The sequence below is a fragment of the Engystomops pustulosus genome, chromosome 4 (assembly GCF_040894005.1).
Source record: "Engystomops pustulosus chromosome 4, aEngPut4.maternal, whole genome shotgun sequence".
Lineage (NCBI taxonomy): Eukaryota > Metazoa > Chordata > Amphibia > Anura > Leptodactylidae > Engystomops > Engystomops pustulosus.
The window spans coordinates 21,455,340-21,475,004 of NC_092414.1; the positions used below are offsets into that span (position 1 = coordinate 21,455,340).

The following is a 19,665-nucleotide window of genomic DNA, read 5'->3' on the forward strand; positions in this document are numbered from 1 at the left end:
TTACGCCCCTGGTTATTAGAGCAATGACTTATAACCTGGATTCAAATTCATCTGGTCTTGGGGATCAGGAAGCAATGTCTTTACATTGCTTAACAATTATGCTAATGTACTGAAGACATTCATCCAGTCACAGCAGAATTAATTCAACTCCTGATCACATGATACAATGATGCTCTGACTCTCAGGAAATAAGATTTTTTTGACTTGGGAGGGGAAAGGTCAGAGTGCTATTGTAAAGGCGCTCCTTTCTGGTCCCTCAAACCAGTGGAATTAAATTAAGGTAGAACCGCAAAAGTTGAAACGTGTTGGGAGTGGTTTTCGAGCTGATTAACTCCTTAAGATCAAAGGGTTTTGTTTTTTTTTTTTTTTTTTAGCTCATTTCTAGCTCTCCACCTTCAAAAACCCATAACTTTTTAATTTTTCCCGTTTACAGAGCTGTGCGAGAGCTTATTTTGTGTGTAACAAGTTTTACTTCTCCGTCATATTTATTATTCCATGCAGTGTATTTGGAAGCTGGAAAAAAAAATTTCAAATGTGGAAAAAAAAACCCACGTTTTGCGTCACATTCTTGTGGGCTCAGTTTTTACGACTTTCGCCGTGCGCTCCAAATAATGCCTATGCTTTATTCTTTGGTTCGGTATGATCACAGTAATCCCAAATTTATACAGGTTTTATTCTGTTTTCATACATTAAAAAAAAAATGAAACCTGTAAAAAAATTTGACATCTTCTGACGCTAATAACTTTTTCATACTTTGGTGTAAGGAGCTGTGTGATGTCATTTTTTGCTAAATGAGCAGTTTTTATTCCATTTTTGATGTAAAATGGTGTAAGTTGCGTTTCAGACATTTGGGCGCTATTTTCCGTTATGTGGCTCACAGTTTGCAATAAGTTTTTATTTTTATCAGGCATTTTAGAGATCGAGTGCCCAAAATGAGACCCAAAAAACTCTAGCTTTTCCCAAAGTGCCAACACAGCAATTTAGGCAGTAACAAATTTATTGTTACCAGAATTTTGGAGCTCCAATCCGACCCTCTTCTCACTCTTTGGACAGGACCAAGCAGCACAGGATGGGTCACTTTACAATAGCAGGGCACTACTTGGACTGCCTGAGACTGCAGGAAGATGCCATGTCTGGCAAACTCTGTGCCTGGGAGACAGCCTCTGTGCCACAGAGATACCTCCGAGTGCCATAGGTTCGCCACCACTGCCCTAGATGGTCTGATCGTTCCTACCATATACTGCAATCGGACTGCAAATATACTGCAATATACTGCATTGCAGTATATGGCATTTTTGCACAGTATTCATTACAATGAGCCACTGGCTCATTGTAACGAATCTTCAGAAACCAGACTGACTCATGGCAATCGATCGCTGTACCCCTTCCCAATGACGTTCGGGGGAGTAACAATCAAATCCAAGATAGCGGCGCTCACGTGCCTTTGTCTTAAGTGCCACTGGCAGCATCGGAAGGGTTAATTGCTTGCATCGATCGCAGTTATTAGCGGTGGGAGTTTGCTGCAATATGCAACAAACACCCCCCCCTCTTCATACGCCCAGGCAGCTTTGTGCCTTATAGCTACAGCACAGAGCGTGAAGGTGTTAATCCCAAAGGTTAAAACAATTTGATGTTATAATTCGACTGGTCTAAGGGACCAGGAAGCAGCGTCTATACAGGTGTTCACTTAACACCCAACTTACAGACAACCCCTACATACAAACAGACCTCTGGCTGTTGGTAATTTACTGTACTTTATCCTTAGGCTACAATAAACAGTTATCACAGGTGTCTGCAATTAAACCTTGTTAATCCCAGTTCTTATGACAACCCAATATTTTTTAAAATCCAATTGTCAGAATCCCAAAAAAATTTTTGGCTGGAGTTCTATTATAATACAGTTCCGACTGGTTTTACATTGACCTCCCCACTAGGTCAAAAATCTCCCTTCCTGAGAGTCCAAGCATCACTGTATCAAGTGATCGATGGGTTGGATTAAAGCTGCTGTGACTGGATGAGTCCCAGGCTGCACTGATCAGCTGTAAAGTGTCTGTAATGAAGCTTTATTGATAATCCTTGGTCCAATCACAGCAAAAAAAATTTTGTCTGGACCTACAATTATAAAATATACAGTTCCGACTTACAAAAGAACAAACCTACAGAACCTAAGTTGAATTTGTATGTATGTAACCCGGGGACTGCCTGTATAGACATGACCATCTGTGTATCAGGTGCCTAGTAAAAACTTCCAAAAACTAGAAATTTTTTTTTTTTAAATTTTAATTGCCAATTTGGTAAATCAGCCGCACACAGTCCTTATAACCAATACATAACCGTGTAAATATGTAAATCTCCATATATACAGAGCCCAGTGTGTAGGATATGCATAGAGCTGTTGAGGCTTAGTGGTCCAGTACATACATCCCAGTGTGGGGGCGGATTGACCCCCCGATCCAGGACGGCAGAAGGTACATTAATACTGATCGTGAGATCGCATCCAAATACGGCAGAACATCTTTTATACGGAATCCTCCACGTAACATTAAGTCTCCTGTCCCATGAATAAAGGGTCACCTTGTGCCCCGCTGCAATTATTTTGTACCTATTTAAAGAGCATTTCCCCAGCTAAAGACACAACTAGAGACTTTTGGAGGGCTCCAGCCAAACTAACGCTTCCTTAAAGGGGTTTTTGGGAAAAAGATGAAAGTGGGAGGAGCCTGACCACTTCCGTTGCAGCTGCTGAGACACGCCCAGGAAACTTGCCTGCTCAGCCAATCACCGACTAAGGCGATTCACTCATGGGACTGCGAATCCAATCACCAGCTGTAAGTTTTCCCCTATCCACAGTTTAGTTTGCTGGTTGATGTGATCCATGAGGGTCCTGTCTCTGGAATACCCAAGAAAAGGGGCCCATTGTACCCCAAATTAATAAAACTGATACAAGCACATGTGTCCCGCTATTCCAGTGCCATAGCCAATGAATGTTGTGGCAGTGCATGTGCTTGACTTGTACCCAAAATAAAGGGAGCAGTAAGTCGAGCATACACACTGCCGCACTAGAGGATAAAGGGGCCACCAGCTGCTTTATTCATTTTGGGTACAACACACCCCGATCTTAGTGATCTGTGAGGGTCCCACCACCGCAGAGCAAGTCTTCCCCTAGTCTGTGAAGAGGGGTTAACTTGTTGTGACTAGACAACCTTTTAAAGGGGTTAACGGGAAACGTTAATGAAATTAAAGGGATGAAATTATGCCAAAATATGAATCTGCAGGGGGAGTGGTAACATAACAAAACTGTACTTGACACAGAGTCCCCAAACTGTTTTCAGGAGATGCACAAGTATCATAGAGCCGCTGCAACAATCGGACTCCTAATCAGCATAATTTAACCCCTTTAAGAACTTGAATAAGGTCATCAAAACCGTAAGGTTATATTCACACAGGAGGATTTTTTACACAAAAAAAAAAACCCCCAAAAAACCCTTGATCCCATTTGTCTTTTTAGGGGAAATGCTCTTCTTTCGGGGACACTGGAAATGTAACAAATACTAAATTCATAAATTACTTTTTTTTTTCTTGTAAAATTTGGACATATCAAGAGTATAAATAGCAATCATAGGAAACAAAAAAAAAAAACTGAACAAAAACACCAGCAGGTTTCAGGTCTAGTCTGAATCCGAACTGTCCGGCTCGGCGATCTGCGAGTAGCGCACGGCTTCTGCCAGCGGAGTCATCGTCCCGTCGGGTTTCACTGCCATCGGTTTGATAAGATCTTCTCTGAAAAACAAAAGTTAAAAATAAATAAATTAAAAAAAACTATTCAGTGCCGGACAATAACAGGGACGCTACCTCCTCTGGAGACCCCCGCTAGACCTCGGGGAAGAATGGCTGACGCTCGCTCTGGCCCAATTAAAGGTGATGCCCTTTAAGGACGCTGCCAATACCTCTCGCCTTGTCCACTGTCCTCTATGTTTTTGTCTATTACTTTTGCACCAATTAAGAAGGGGGCTCGTTGAGGGGGGAGGGGAGGTGGTTGCGAGGCCCCGTTCTGCAGGCACATCTTCTAGTGGTGCTTGAAGCGCAGTCGATTCACTAGGAATTAGCCGACCCTTTGTCTGCGCAGATTTAATTACCGAGCTGACAATCAGTTTAATCCTTTTAAGGTTTCCCGACGGCTCTTCAACATTAATCCAATTATATCTGCCCCGGCGAAGGCCCCGCCGCTTTACTGATCATCAAATATTGATTCCAAGTTAATAAATTCCCAACTATATGGAATCTACCAAAAACGGAGCGTGTACAGGTCCTCATTGGGTCCATATTTTATGTACTGAACACAGATCCAGTGGTTTCGGATGTTAAGAGTCCTACCGATCCATTGTATGGAAATGATGGAAATAGCCAATCACATCGTTCGGCTATCTCCAAAAGCTGCATCAGGGTGCACGCTCGTCCTGCTCCGCCCATCAGTGGGAACGGGATACTTTTCATTAGTTTGCTGGGGGTCCTGTACACATAATTAGAGATGAGCGGACCCGACATTGCTCTTGGCCAAATCATAACCATGGGTAGTCACTAGGGGAGTCAATTTGCCAGATTTGCTGTTCGTTCACCAATCCGGCAACATGTCCTGGTCACATGGCCAAGCACAAACCTTCAACTAGAAACATCAGGTCCGCTCATCTCATAATCCCTGTAGTCAAACCCTCACTAATCACCTTGTTATCCACTATCCTGCCGTAGGGGACAACTTTAATATTTGGAACAACCCCCTTTAAGGCACCTGTGCCTAGATGTGCAATCACCTTTCATTCAGGACCCCTATACTTGTGATAAATTAGCCAAATTAAGGGTTTTGGGCAGAATCCATCAATGGAATCTGAATCAGAATTATCTTACTTATCTTTGATGTGAAGATGGTGAGGGGGGGGGGTTGTTAAAGTCATTTTACATATATAAAATCTCAAATATAATATATATCAAATGCCCTTATGAGGGCCTACAAACTAGCTGTGATCTGTGGAGAAACCTGGATAAAAGTGCTCAATTTCCCTGCAGCACCCCCACAGGTGAAGTGAAGCATTACATCATGTCATGTGGGGCGGGGCTCTAAGGGTTTTCCCATGGATTACAGCTATCCACTGCCTGAGTGCACTTCCTACCATCTATATACTACAGAGAATTCATTCCTTAGTGTAGAACTTAGAACTTTGGCTGTAATTGCCATCATCCTATACTGTCCTGAATCACATTCCTTCACCGGCTTCCAGGTCTCCTTAGAGGAGCCGTCCATTCACCTATAAGCTTAATGAGATCTGTACCTGGAGAAAAAAAACAATCACTGTCTTCCATATAGAACCTTTCATCCTGACAGACAAAGCCACCACACTGCGCCTCTAACCATATACAATTAATGACCGTCTGCTGCGAATCAAGATCCTTTCACCCTCCGAGCCCTCTCCCTATTAATATTTTGTGTTAATTGAAGTCTAAATACTTTCTCTTCCCTTTCTATTTCGTGATTTTGTTTTGTCACCCGCTACAAAGAGCGACAACAGCATCGCCTTAACAATTAGCCTGTAATTATGTCTCTTTAATGAGCAGGCCCCGCACAGGCCGCCTGCCCGCTCGCCCGTCCTCTTCTTTCCTTGACTGAATATATTACGGGAGTCGGCGATAATTGGACCCGATTCTTAGACTGTTGGATTCCAAGTCCCAACAAAAGGTTGGCTGGCAGCGCAAAATCCTAACTAGAAGCCATTGTGATATATAGAAAGCGTCGCATTCACCGCCTCTCACTTATTAAAAATATAGGTGGACATACAAAAAAAGGATAGAAGGTAGGGGGAGGGAGGAGACAAAATTAGGAGAATATGAAATATAATGGACTGTATAGAAACTACTTCAAGGGGTGGTAAATATTAAAATGTTCACATTTTCTAATGAGGCCCCTGTTCCTATTTGAGCCTGGACTGCATATACATGAGAAATTGCGCCCTTTCCGATAATTACGTGACTCGTAGTCTTCATTATCCAGCTGCTTTCCTTACTTTACTATCGGAGACCTAGCTGCTATGACTCACTGCTACGCCTCCTCTCCATCTCCTTGTATGTAATCTGTTTCTGCATATTATTCGACATAATGGGGGTCATTTATCTCATTTCCCCCTTCCCTGAGCTCTTATAGCAGTATATGAGAGTCTATTAGACAAAGACAAATTAGGTGCAAACAAATGTTGGTTTTTTTTGTCTTATTAAGTGCAAATTTGTTGCACAAATCATACCATTGCTTTTGCCAAGCACGGTCAGGACTGGTGTGTTATTGCGCAATTATTTGCGCCCATATAGGCACAAATTAATTAATTACCTATTGCAACTACTCACTGCTCCCCATTCACCTCCTGACATGACATCTATGTCATCTGTCATCTGGTGGTGGTCATTATGTGACTCGTAGTCTTAATGTTAAAGCTTGCTTTCTGCTCTGTACTAATATAGATCTGGCAGCTGTGACTCACTGCGCCCTGTCCACTCTCCATGGGCTTCTACTTAATCTGTTCCTGGTCATTAAGTCATTTGCAGTGTTCATTTTCAAGCAGTTTTCCTCTCTTTACTAGTAGATATCTAGCTGCTGTGACTCACTGCTCTCCGTAGACATCTATGTCATCTGTTTCTGGTAATCATGCGACTTTTAGGCTACATTCAGACAAATGTGTGCCCACTGTACCGTAGCACGGTGGGAACACGTCAGCGTCCAGGAGAGGAGAAGGGGTGAACGCTGCGTACCCCCGCCCCTCTCCATAGAGATGGCTCACGGCCCCGTAATACGGGGAAACATAGGACATGTCCTATATTTTCCCTGGGTACAGAACGGTACCGCTCCATACGGCTCCTTGCGCCCATTGTCGCCCTTGCACCCATTGTCCCCTGACGGCCATGTGAATGTAGTCTTAGTCTTCATTTTAAAGGCTGCCTTTCTCTGTACTAGTGTGGATATAGCTGCTGTGACTCACTGCTCCCCATACCCTCTCCGAATACTTCTACATAATCAGTTCGTATTCTTAATTTTCCAGCTTTTTTCCTTTCTGTACTAGTGGAGACCTAGCCTCTGTGACTCACTGTTCCCGCTCCCCTCTCCACAGACATACTTGCAAGCAGTTTGCGGTCATTATGCGACTCGTAGCATTCACTTCCCAGCTGCTTTCCTCTCTGTACTAGTGGAGACCTAGCTGCTGTGACTCATTGTCCTCCATTCTCTTCTCCGTAGAAATCTATGTGATCTGTTTTCTGGTCATTATGTGACTCGTAGTCTTCACTAGTACAGAGAGGAAAGCAGCTGGGACTAGGAGTCACATAATGATCAAAACGGAATACATAGATGTCAATTGGGAGCAGTGTGTCACAGCAGCTAGATCTCCACTAGTACAGAGGAGAAAGCAGCTAAAAAAAAATGGAGATCTAGCTGCTGTGACACACTGCTCCCCCTCCCCTCTGCATAGATTTCTATGTAATGTGACACCTCAGTGATGATCTGGAATAAATCTTGTCACAATCACTACAGAGGATGGGAATACCCCTTTAATATGTTCAAAACCACTTCTTATACAACAGTCCGGGCCTAGGTGGCGCCAGTACCTGGAAAGTTTGTCGAACATGTTGACGAGTTTCATCGCCTCGTATTCCTTCTGCTCCTCGGTCATTTCATCTATAGGATTTGGCAGCGGCTCCTCCGCGTGACCCGTTATCAGATTGATGCTGGAAAACAGAACGGGGCACTGGAATATTTCACAATTTATTCACATCAAGCTCATGTGGTGGACAGCGATATGTACTAGAAACCCTATAGAAGTGTGCCATCCTCATGTACTGCCCACACAGGCCCAAAAGATGCCCATTCCATCAATTGATCAACTTTATTAGGTTTGTCCCCTGATGCTGCCCGTCAAGATGGCGAAGCTCCACACAGATCTGGATCTCCATGTCATGAGGTAAATTTTCCTCACAGGGTTTTGTATCCACCTAGAATAACCTTGATGTTCTTCAAGGTGACTTCCTTGTTGGCATGCTTACAGGAGGTGACAACTGTGACCTGTACAACTACGCACAAAGTTCCAGTCATGAATTAGTCCCCGGGACGTGTATGAGGAGTGCAGAAGATACTAGACAAGACGAGCCCGTCCAACCATCTATACAGTACTCTGAAAATTCATATACGGATAGATATGAGAGAGATGCATGACATACATGCATGGAGACAGAAAGATGTGAGGAAGATAGGGATGGCAGAGCACTAGATAGAGAAAAGACAAGCCCGACCTATCTGAAGGTGAACAGATCGATGGATAAAGATGGATGCAAGACAGATGGAGGCAGACAGACCGATATAGATGTATGGAGAGACAAAGATAGAGATGCGAGAGGGGGGCAGATAAAAAGATAGACGTAAGACACATGGAGAGACCGTCAGACAGATATGGATGGATACGAGATCGATATGAGGTAGAGGGAGAGACATGAGAGAGAGGGAGAGACATGAGAGAGAGGGAGAGACATGAGAGAGAGGGAGAGACATGAGAGAGAGGGAGAGACATGAGAGAGAGGGAGAGACATGAGAGAGAGGGAGAGACATGAGAGAGAGGGAGAGACATGAGAGAGAGGGAGAGACATGAGAGAGAGGGAGAGACATGAGAGAGAGGGAGAGACATGAGAGAGAGGGAGAGACATGAGAGAGAGGGAGAGACATGAGAGAGAGGGAGAGACATGAGAGAGAGGGAGAGACATGAGAGAGAGGGAGAGACATGAGAGAGAGGGAGAGACATGAGAGAGAGGGAGAGACATGAGAGAGAGGGAGAGACATGAGAGAGAGGGAGATATGAGATAGAAAGATATGAGATAGATAGATGAGGATATGAGACAAGATAGATAGATGCATGGATAGGTGAGGGTATGAGATAGATAAATATATAGATAAATGTGAAGCAGATGTAGGTAGATCTAGATAGAATGGAGACGGATACAGATATTCGTACTTGGGTTTTGCCTTGATGTATTCCTCAGTGTCCGTGTCCTCGTCATCAGAATACCAGCGATCGCCCCTTCCTCCGGCCAGGAGTCCTCTAGCAGCCAGCAGCCCTGCAGCATTTCCATAGCCCGTATATTTCAGCAGATTGTCCACTGCCAGGAAATTAACAAAATCTACAGTTTAGTAAAGTCCTGAAAGTTTTTAGCCTTTTTCTTATGGATTTGTCTAAAGATTTCCCCAGGGCAACGAAAGTGATAGAATTAAAAGAAAACCACTACGACTTTCAATCCTCTGCTGCTCCAGCTGATCCCTGCCACAGATACACATGTGACTGCGGCAGCCAATCGCTGACCTTGAAGAAGAAGAAGGGCTGGACCTGGCAAATAAGGCAGACTTAAGGATCCTTTGTTCTGCTGCAGCCAGTTATCTTACAGTTTTCAATAAAATTTTGACCCAAAATTGACATAACATCTTTTTTATTGGATACCCATAACCCCTGGGAGCAGACATGAGGAGGCCACCGGCATGACAAGTACACGCCAGTAGTCGTCCATCAGCAGCGATCAGGATTAGACAATTACCTCTCTCCTTGCATAGAACAAATAGAAATTCAGCAGCAATTTGCTTGACCCCCAGGTCCACATGGGTCATCAATCGCACCAATTTGTTCCTTACGGTTGTCCCCACTTCTGGCCGGTTGGAGACGTCCCTAAGTGGTGGAAGAACCTATAGAAAAATTATAGACACAGATCAGACAAAAAAAAAAAAAATCTAAAAAATTTGGCAAGATTGATGACTGTGGTTGTACAGACTCTCCATCCTTATGGGTGACAACCTACCTCACTTATAAGTGGGAACACAACATTGTGGTGGCAGAAGCTTATTTCATAAAATTGTCTGTATTCTAGAATGCAGACAATATCCATGGCGAATAGTTTCAACATCGGAGCGGGAATTGCTCGCCAGTTCAGCACTGGACAGAGAAACGATCCGTCTCGTCATACAGTGTCACGACGTTCAAGAGCATTTGGACTGAAAGCCTATTCCGCAGTGACCACAACTCTCTCAGCAGAAAGCATCAAAAGGCTAGACTCACCTTGCTAAGGAGCAGGTTGTGTGGACAGAAAAGTGGCCACTGTTCATTTTAGTGAAAAAAAGTTTATTCTATTTAAAATAACAAAAAAAACAAACTGGGGAAAGACTGAACCCACAGTGTGTACAGAAGTCAGTGACAGGTCGTATAGGAAGTGTCATGGTTTGGGAAAAGTTTCCTGCAGTGGGAGCTCTCATACAGCTACATGACAGAGGAGAAGTGTCCACAGTTCATTTTAGTGAAAAAAGCAGGTTTATTCTATTTAGATCTGATGGGAAACATTATTTTCTTCAACAAACTGGGGAAAGACTGAATCCAAAGTGTGCAGAGAAGTCAGTGACAGGTTGTGGAGGAAGTGTCATGGTTTGGGAAACGTTTCCTGCAGCAAAAGTTGGAGCTCTCATACAGCTACATGACTGCAAGTGTGTATCAGAACCTTTTTCAACAACATGTGATTCCATCCTTGCGTTCATCACTCAATAAGACAACAATTTTCACGCAGGACCATGCCCCCTGTCACACAGCAAAATGGGCAGAGCAATTCCTTGAAACAAAAAACATTGAAACAACGAAATGGCCACAGCCCAGAATCTGGATCTAAACCCAATAGACAATGACAAAGTTATGGCCAAGAAGCAGTAGTCACAGAACTGTGGAAGAGACTGGAAGAAGAGTGGAGCAGCATAAGAGACTAGTGATGTCCTGTGGCCGGTGCTGAAGTCATAAAGCAAAGGCCTGTGCACTGCCTTCTGATTTTAGACTGTTATAACCTTCAGATAATGTAATTATAATCTCTCTGTGCTACAGTCATTGCTGTTCTCTAAATTATGATCCTCATTTTTAATGCAAAATAAAAAAAGTTTCATGTTGATACTTTGGCAATTGTGTATGGGCAGCACGGTGGCTCAGTGGTTAGCACTTCTGCCTTGCAGTGCTGGGGTCTTGGGTTCAAGTCCCACCCAGGTCAACATCTGCAAAGAGTTTGTATGTTCTCTCTGTGTTTGCGTGGGTTTCCTCCGGGTCCTCCAGTTTCCTCCTACACTCCAAAACATACTGGTAGGCTGATTAGATTGTGAGCCCCATGGGGACAGGGTCCAATTTGACAAACTCTGTGCAGCGCTGTGTAATCTGTAGGCACCATATAAATAAATATTATTATTATTATAACACTATTCTAGTGACATGGTGACCACTTAAGAAAAAAAATGTTGATCAATGGAGATTATATTATTTCTGAAAAAAAATCAAGTGATCATACATTGTTCTCGAATTTTGATCACCAGTGTAGATGTATCTGCCACATCCAGCCCTGATTGTACACTGCAGACAAAGTTACCTCCGCTTTCAGATACTTCCGGATAGGTCTGTGCGCCCTGGAACACTCTGTGAGTAAGCTGAGGACCGGAGTGAGGCCTTCTCTGTAGCTGCATCCCTGAGATAAGGAGGAAAGAAGAAGGAGAAGACGTGATGCTGGGCACATTGTGTATAAACAGGAAATATACAAGTAAATCCACTTAGAGGCAGCAATGTCCTGATAAACCGCAGCCAGATACAGGATCCCCGGCTCCAGGGAACAGCCAAATCATCCATCAGACTAAGGGTAGGCCAAAGGCTACACTCTGATACTGTATAGTGAATGAAGTTGTCCAGCCACGGCCCGGGGCCCGCCACGGCCTGACCCGGCCCAAATCCCATAGTACCCCAAATGCAAAATCATCACTGTGTTAGGCACTCTATCCGCTTTCCAGAAATGCTTTTCGCCTTTCCCATCGATCTGTTATTTAAGAAAAAAATACTGTTTTTATCTTTATGCAAATAAGTTTGTCAGTGCAACAGGGGCGGAGCCATGTCTGCCGATGCACACTTTTTACTGCTATATATCACATATATTCTAAATGCCATCAAAGACGCAAGACTTCCCCCTTTTACTGGATTCTGGAAATCGCTAGCAAAAAGAAGACGGGGGAAAAAAAAAAAAAAAAAAAAGGTAAAATAGGTACAACAATAGGGATGGCCCCGCCCAAAGTGCACCGAGAAGCTCATTTGCAAGAAAATAAAAATTTTATTTACTTAAAAATGACAGATCCCGGAGATTCAGGAAAGATCTGCCTGGAAGACCCCCTTTAACAAAATATACCCCCTAAAGGAGTAGCCCCGTTTCAGCAAATAAAATGTTTTTGTTGGTAAAATGAAAAGTTTTACAATTTTCCAATATACTTTCTGCATCAATTCCTCATGGTTTTCTCGATCTCCACTTGCTGACATTTTATAGAAAGCTTTATTGTTTACTTCCATTGCATAGAAATCTGTCCATGGTCATGTGATGTCACACAGGTGCACAGCTCATTATATTCCTGGTCATGTGATGTCACACAGGTGCACAGCTCATTATATCCCATCCCTGGTCATGTGATGTCACCGCTGCACGGCTCATTATATCCCTGGTCCTGTGATGTCACATAGGTGCAGAGCTCATTATATCCCTGGTCCTGTGATGTCACACAGGTGCACGGTTTGTTATATACCTGGTCCTGTGATGTCACACAGGTGCACGGTTTGTTATATACCTGGTCCTGTGATGTCACACAGGTGCACGGTTTGTTATATACCTGGACCTGTGATGTCACACAGGTGCACGGTTTGTTATATACCTGGTCATGTGATGTCACACAGGTGCACGGTTTGTTATATACCTGGTCATGTGATGTCACACAGGTGCACGGTTTGTTATATACCTGGTCATGTGATGTCACACAGGTGCACGGTTTGTTATATACCTGGTCATGTGATGTCACACAGGTGCATGGCTCATTAGTATCACAGAGCCGTGCACCTGTGTGATATGAAATGATCAGGGACCAATGTTTATCCCCAGGAAGTAAACATGTATTTGCTGAAACGGAAAGCCCCATTTAAAACATTTAAAAGGGTTGTCGTGGGCGAATTCTAAATCCCACCTATGCACATGGCGGCCGTTCAGTAGGGGATGGGGTACATGGCGGCTGTTCAGTATGGAAGTGTGTGGGGGGGAGGGGTACCTGACAGCCATTTCGTAGGGAATGGGGTACATGGCGGCCAATTTAGTAGCGAATTGGAGGGTTAAAATGGCCGTGAAATACAAAGAAACCTTAAAAGTAAGCCTACCATGGGGAATCTACCATCAGAAGTAGATGTGATGGTAGATTCCTCCTTCCTGTCTCTGACCTAATCTGTAGTTTAATAATCCTGGAACATAACCTAACTTGTTAAAAACATTATTTTAGTAATATGTCAATTACTTGCAGGGGCTACTGGGGCGTGGAGTAGCCTTAGCTTCCAGTGCCTGTCCAGGCTAGTACACGCCCAGTAGCCGCTGCAGATAATTTACATATCACTAAAATAAAGTTTTTAACAAGTTAAATTCCAGGATCATTAAATTACAGATTAGGGCAGAGGCAGCAGGAGGAATCTACCAGCGCATCTACTTATGATGGTAGATTCCACATGGTATGTTTCCTTTAAGTCAACCAAAGTGGGAGCTTCTCATACGGCTTGCGTCTCCTTTACATTTTCGCCTAAGGTTCTCGAAAAAGTGTCGTATCAAGGACTCGTATAGAGGCCAGTACCTTATCGATCCTCTTCTCCATGAAGTCCAGGATGAGCTGGATGGCTTCCATGTCCGGTTCATTGTTATTCGCAGACATTTCTTTGCTTGTGGGGCTGATGAGGACGTCCAGGCAAGAAACGGGAACGTTGCTCAGCAGATTGATAGTATTGCTGAGGGGAAAAAATTTTTTTAAAAAAACGGTAAAAAATATTGGGTAAAATCCAAAACTAATAGGGGGAGATTAATCATCAAGTTTCTGAGGTAAAACTGTTCTAGTTGCCCATGGAAACCAATCAGAGCTCAGGTATAATTTCATAAACAGCTATGGGGAAATGAAAGCCGGGCTCTGATTGGTTGTCAACTAGAACAGTTCTGCTCTAAGAGACTTCTGATAAATCTCCCCCATAATGTCTAATAAAGCCAATCACTTACATTTCAGATCTACCTCAGGATCTACCGCCCCATATCTCATGTGCCCCCCCCCCCCTCCTCAAACCGAAACCCTTCTCCGTCACTGACAAAATGCCATTTTCCGCATGGCTGTGCCCGGACAATCGTCCTCTTGGCGAGGGCGCGTTGTGATCTTTGTCGGGTCTCTGACAGTTTTATTTGTGGTATACAAGTGTAGAAAATGTTCTGGGTAGCGGTGACTTGGGCTGCGAGAACAATGATCCCGGCATTCCTCACTCACTGTGTATATAATAACATTACCCCCACCCCCGGGGGTCATTAATCACTTGGACGTGCCCCCTACCCCCCCTCCTGCCATGCAGGGGGCACCTCCGTGTGGGAATGAAGAGGAGGTTTAGCTCAAGATGCTCCGCATTTCTGAATATAAATAGGGGGAATGGACAAGTGACATTTACAGCAAGGTTTTTAGACCCCTCACACACCAGGAAAAAAAAAAAAAAAAAAAAAAAAAAGAAAAAATGTACTTAGAACCTATGGTCATAGGGGTTATTGGAGCTAAATGGCTGAAGAATACATATTTTAATTTTTTTTTTTTTTAAATTAGGATTTTTAACATTTTTTATAAATTACATTTTTATTTAATTGCATTTTTAAAATTTCGGTTTTTTATATGATTTATTAGGTTTTGTTTTTTTGGTTTTTTTTTAAAAAAGGTTTTGACACCAGGAAAGAAGCTCAAAGTCATATACAGGCAGTCCCCGGGTTACATAGAAGATAGGTTCTTTAGGTGTGTTCTTAAGTTGAGTTTGTATGTAAGTCGGAACCGTATACTTTATTATTGTAACCCCAGTCAAAATTTTTTTGGTCTCTGTGACAATTGGATTTTAAAAAAGTTGGATTGCCATAAGAACCAGGACAAACAAGAAATCTTAATTACAGACACCATTGGTAACTGTTATAGCTGTTTATTGTAGCCTAGGACTAAAGTACAGTAAATTACCAACATCCAGAGGTCCGTTTGTAACTAGGGGTCGTATGTAAGTCAGGTGTCCTTAAGTAGGGCACCGCCTGTATTCATATTCATGGTGCTGTGGCGACAGGGAATGGTAAATTTTTACACAACTGTGCTCTGGGGCTTTCAGGATCGCCCTTATAATTAAACACTTAAAGGGGTACTCCAGAAATTATTTGATCAACTGTCGTTAGCAGAGGTCATCAAAATTAGTATGGCGGGAATACAACACCTGGTGTCCCCATGGCTCAACCATAGAATACATTCACTGTATTTTTTCGGATTATAAAACGCTCCTTTACTACAAGACGCAGCGCAGATTTAGTCTTCCAAAAAAGAAAATATATCACACTAATTAAAACAGCACACACAGATCTGCTACATCCACACATTCACACACACAGCTCAGCTATACACACACACAAACAGAAATAGGAACACACACATCACTACTACATACACTGTGCACTTCCATACACAGTGGGCACTGCTACATGTACAAATACACACACACACTGACCGGGCACTGCTATACACAAACACACACACAGCTCTGCTATATACATATAAGGAGCACACTGGAATCTACTTTAAAAACATAAATACACATACACAGAGTCCGGTGATCCTGCATGCAATGGTGACTACTCCCTCCCATTCCCCTGCCCCAGAGTCCGGTGATCACGCATGCAATGGTGACCACCCACTCCCTCCCTCCCATTCCCCTGCCCTAGAGTCCGGTGACCCTGCGTGCAATGGTTACCACCCACTCCCTCCCATTCCCCTTCCCCTTCCCCAGAGTCCGGTGATCCTGCGTGCAATGGTTACCACCCACTCCCTCCCATTCCCCTGCCCCAGAGTCCGGTGATCCTGCGTGCAATGGTTACCACCCACTCCCTCCCATTCCCCTGCCCCAGAGTCCGGTGATCCTGCGTGCAATGGTTACCACCCACTCCCTCCCATTCCCCTGCCCCAGAGTCCGGTGATCCTGCGTGCAATGGTTACCACCCACTCCCTCCCATTCCCCTGCCCCAGAGTCCGGTGATCCTGCGTGCAATGGTTACCACCCACTCCCTCCCATTCCCCTGCCCCAGAGTCCGGTGATCCTGCGTGCAATGGTTACCACCCACTCCCTCCCATTCCCCTGCCCCAGAGTCCGGTGATCCTGCGTGCAATGGTTACCACCCACTCCCTCCCATTCCCCTGCCCCAGAGTCCGGTGATCCTGTGTGCAATGGTTACCACCCACTCCATCCCATTCCCGAGAGTCCGGTGATCTTGTGTGCAATGGATACCACCCACTCCCTCCCATTCCCCTGCCCCAGAGTCCGGTGATCCTGTGTGCAATTGTTACCACCCACTCCCTCCCATTCCCCTGCCCCAGCGCCCGGTGATCCTGCGTGCAATGGTTACCACCCACTCCCTCCCATTCCCCTGCCCCAGAGTCCGGTGATCTTGCGTGCAATGGTTACCACCCACTCCCTCCCATTCCCCTGCCCCAGAGTCCGGTGATCCTGTGTGCAATGGTTACCACCCACTCCATCCCATTCCCCTGCCCCAGAGCCCGGTGATCCTGCGTGCAATGGTTACCACCCACTCCCTCCCATTCCCCTGCCCCAGAGTCCGGTGATCCTGCGTGCAATGGTTACCACCCACTCCCTCCCATTCCCCTGCCCCAGAGTCCGGTGATCCTGCGTGCAATGGTTACCACCCACTCCCTCCCATTCCCCTGCCCCAGAGTCCGGTGATCCTGCGTGCAATGGTTACCACCCACTCCCTCCCATTCCCCTGCCCCAGAGTCCGGTGATCCTGTGTGCAATGGTTACCACCCACTCCATCCCATTCCCGAGAGTCCGGTGATCTTGTGTGCAATGGATACCACCCACTCCCTCCCATTCCCCCTGCCCCAGAGTCCGGTGATCCTGCGTGCAATGGTTACCACCCACTGCCTCCCATTACCCTGCCCCAGAGTCCGGTGATCCTGCGTGCAATGGTTACCACCCACTCCCTCCCATTCCCGAGAGTCCGGTGATCCTGCGTGCAATGGTTACCACCCACTCCCTCCCATTCCCGAGAATCTGGTGATCTTGTGTGCAACGGATACCACCCACTCCCTCCCATTCCCCGTCCCTAGAGTCCGGTGATCCTGCGTGCAATGGTTACCACCCACTCCCTCCCATTCCCCTGCCCCAGAGTCCGGTGATCCTGTGTGCAATGGTTACCACCCACTCCATCCCATTCCCGAGAGTCCGGTGATCCTGCGTGCAATGGTTACCACCCACTCCCTCCCATTCCCGAGAGTCCAGTGATCCTGTGTGCAATGGTTACCACCCACTCCCTCACATTCCCCGTCCCTAGAGTCCGGTGATCCTGCGTGCAATGGATACCACCCACTCCCTCCCATTCCCCGGCCCCAGAGTCCGGTGATCCTGTGTGCAATGGTGACCACCCACTCCCTCCCATTCCCCTGCCCCAGAGTCCGGTGATCCTGTGTGCAATGGTTACCACCCACTCCATCCCATTCCCGAGAGTCCGGTGATCCTGCGTGCAATGGTTACCACCCACTCCCTCCCATTCCCGAGAGTCCGGTGATCTTGTGTGCAATGGATACCACCCACTCCCTCCCATTCCCCTGCCCCAGAGTCCAGTGATCCTGTGTACAATGGTTACCACCCACTCCCTCCCATTCCCGAGAGTCCGGTGATCTTGTGTGCAATGGATACCACCCACTCCCTCCCATTCCCCTGTCCCAGAGTCCGTTGATCCTGCGTGCTATGGTTACCACCCACTCCCTCCCATTCCCCTGCCCGAGAGTCCGGTAATCCTGCGTCCAATGGTTACCACCCACTCCCTTCCATTCCCTGCCCAGAGGCCAGTGATCCTGCGTGCAATGATTACCACCCACTCCCCTGTCCCAGAGTCCGGTGATCCTGCGTGCAATGGTTACCCAACACTCCCTCCCATTCCCAAACCCAAAATCCAGTGATCCTATGTGCGGTGGTTACTCCCCACTCCCTCCCATTCCCTGCCCCAGAGTCCGGTGATCCTGCGTGCAATGGATACCACCCACTCCCTCCCATTCCCCTGCCCCTGAGTCCGATGATCCTGCGTGCAATGGATACCACCCACTCCCTCCCTCCCATTCCCCTGCCCTAGAGTCCGGTGATCCTGCGTGCAATGCTTACCACCCACTACCTCCCATTCCCCTGCCCCAGAGTCCGGTGATCCTGCATGCAATGGTGACTACTCCCTCCCATTTCCCTGCCCCAGAGTCCGGTGATCACGCATGCAATGGTTACCACCCACTCCCTCCCATTCCCCTGCCCCAGAGTCCGGTGATCCTGCGTGCAATGGTTACCACCCACTCCCTCCCATTCCCCGGCCCTAGAGTCCAGTGATCCTGCGTGCAATAGATACCACCCACTCCCTCCCTCCCTCCCATTCCCCTGCCCCAGAGTCCGGTGATCCTGCGTGCAATGGCTACCACCCAGTTGCTAATCAGCACATTTTTTAAAAGTCAATTTTTACTGTAATAGCAGCGCTTCAAGTCTAATAAAAATCCTGGATCAATATGAAACCGCCGACCCATAAGTGTATTTAGGTGTAACTATGCTTATATCCAAGAGGTAGTTTCCCTGTAGTTCCCCGGTATTGCTGTGTACAGATCTGCCTCACATGACCCGCAGGAATATAAAACCAACAAACCACACACAACGCAAACCATCTTCGTCATGACTGGGGGAACCGGTTTCTAGAGCGGAGAGTAAAATGGATCCAATATGTGAAATGGGTGTTTTTTATTCTGGACCCGACCATCTTCTTGCGGCTGCCCATCTTCTCCTACAGGTCCTTGACAAATTAAAGGGGCAGTGTACCCATTGTGTTCCCGGGCCAATCAAAGTCAGTTCTGACAGTGGTGTCAAACCTGAGTGTTCTAGGTTCCTGACCTAGTAATGAATCTGTGAGAGGTGGCTCGGTCTCGCTCTAACATTGATCCGAAAATGCCTGTCCCAATCTATGGCTTGTGCCCAATCTCTCCCTGCCCTGACCTCGGTCTGTCTGACCCGCATTTCCCCATAAGGCAGGTCAAAGGGCAAAAATCAACAGGGGGACTCACATAATACCCTCGTGAATAGCCTCAAAACCCCCCCCCCCCCCCAAAAAAAAAAAAAAAAATGAACGCTTAATTGGGTAAAAATCACCACCAAAGTTGTATGCAAATGAGCTGTTGAGAGTCACTTTTTGACGGAGAGGAGTCACTTCAAAGATGCTCGAGTAATAGAGTCACTTCAGACTCCCCCATCTACAGTTCTATAGGACCTAGAAACATGCTGCTGGTGTCATATTTAAGATAAAAAAAATCTCACCTTTTGGATCGCATCGGGCCTGAAGTTCTGTGGCCTACAGAACTAAAGATACAGGGAGTTACAGAAAAAGGTGGAAACTGGATCTATATCTGAAGTTCATATTCCCAACTATAGGGGAGATTTATCAGAACTGTCGAAGAGCAAGACTGTTCTAGTTGCTCAGGGCAACCAAGCT

The 19,665-nt window shown here is 45.8% G+C and overlaps 1 protein-coding gene across 2 annotated transcripts in view; it reads right to left on the minus strand.

Moving 5' to 3' along the window:
• Positions 1-3,603: 3,603 nt before the first annotated feature.
• RIC8B (RIC8 guanine nucleotide exchange factor B) overlaps positions 3,604-19,665 on the minus strand; it is a 28,780-nt gene continuing 12,718 nt past the window's right edge. Inside the window, exons 5-10 of one of the 2 annotated variants that reach the window (XM_072145451.1) lie at positions 13,721-13,871; positions 11,452-11,547; positions 9,604-9,748; positions 9,030-9,174; positions 7,636-7,755; positions 3,604-3,777 (exon numbers count right to left, since the gene is read on the minus strand). In XM_072145451.1, the coding sequence (XP_072001552.1) occupies positions 3,666-3,777; positions 7,636-7,755; positions 9,030-9,174; positions 9,604-9,748; positions 11,452-11,547; positions 13,721-13,871 (769 nt within the window). In that variant the 3' untranslated portion in view covers positions 3,604-3,665. Of the gene's footprint in view, positions 3,778-5,156; positions 5,322-7,635; positions 7,756-9,029; positions 9,175-9,603; positions 9,749-11,451; positions 11,548-13,720; positions 13,872-19,665 lie in introns of those variants that run through there. The other variant, XM_072145452.1, reaches the window with a different exon arrangement.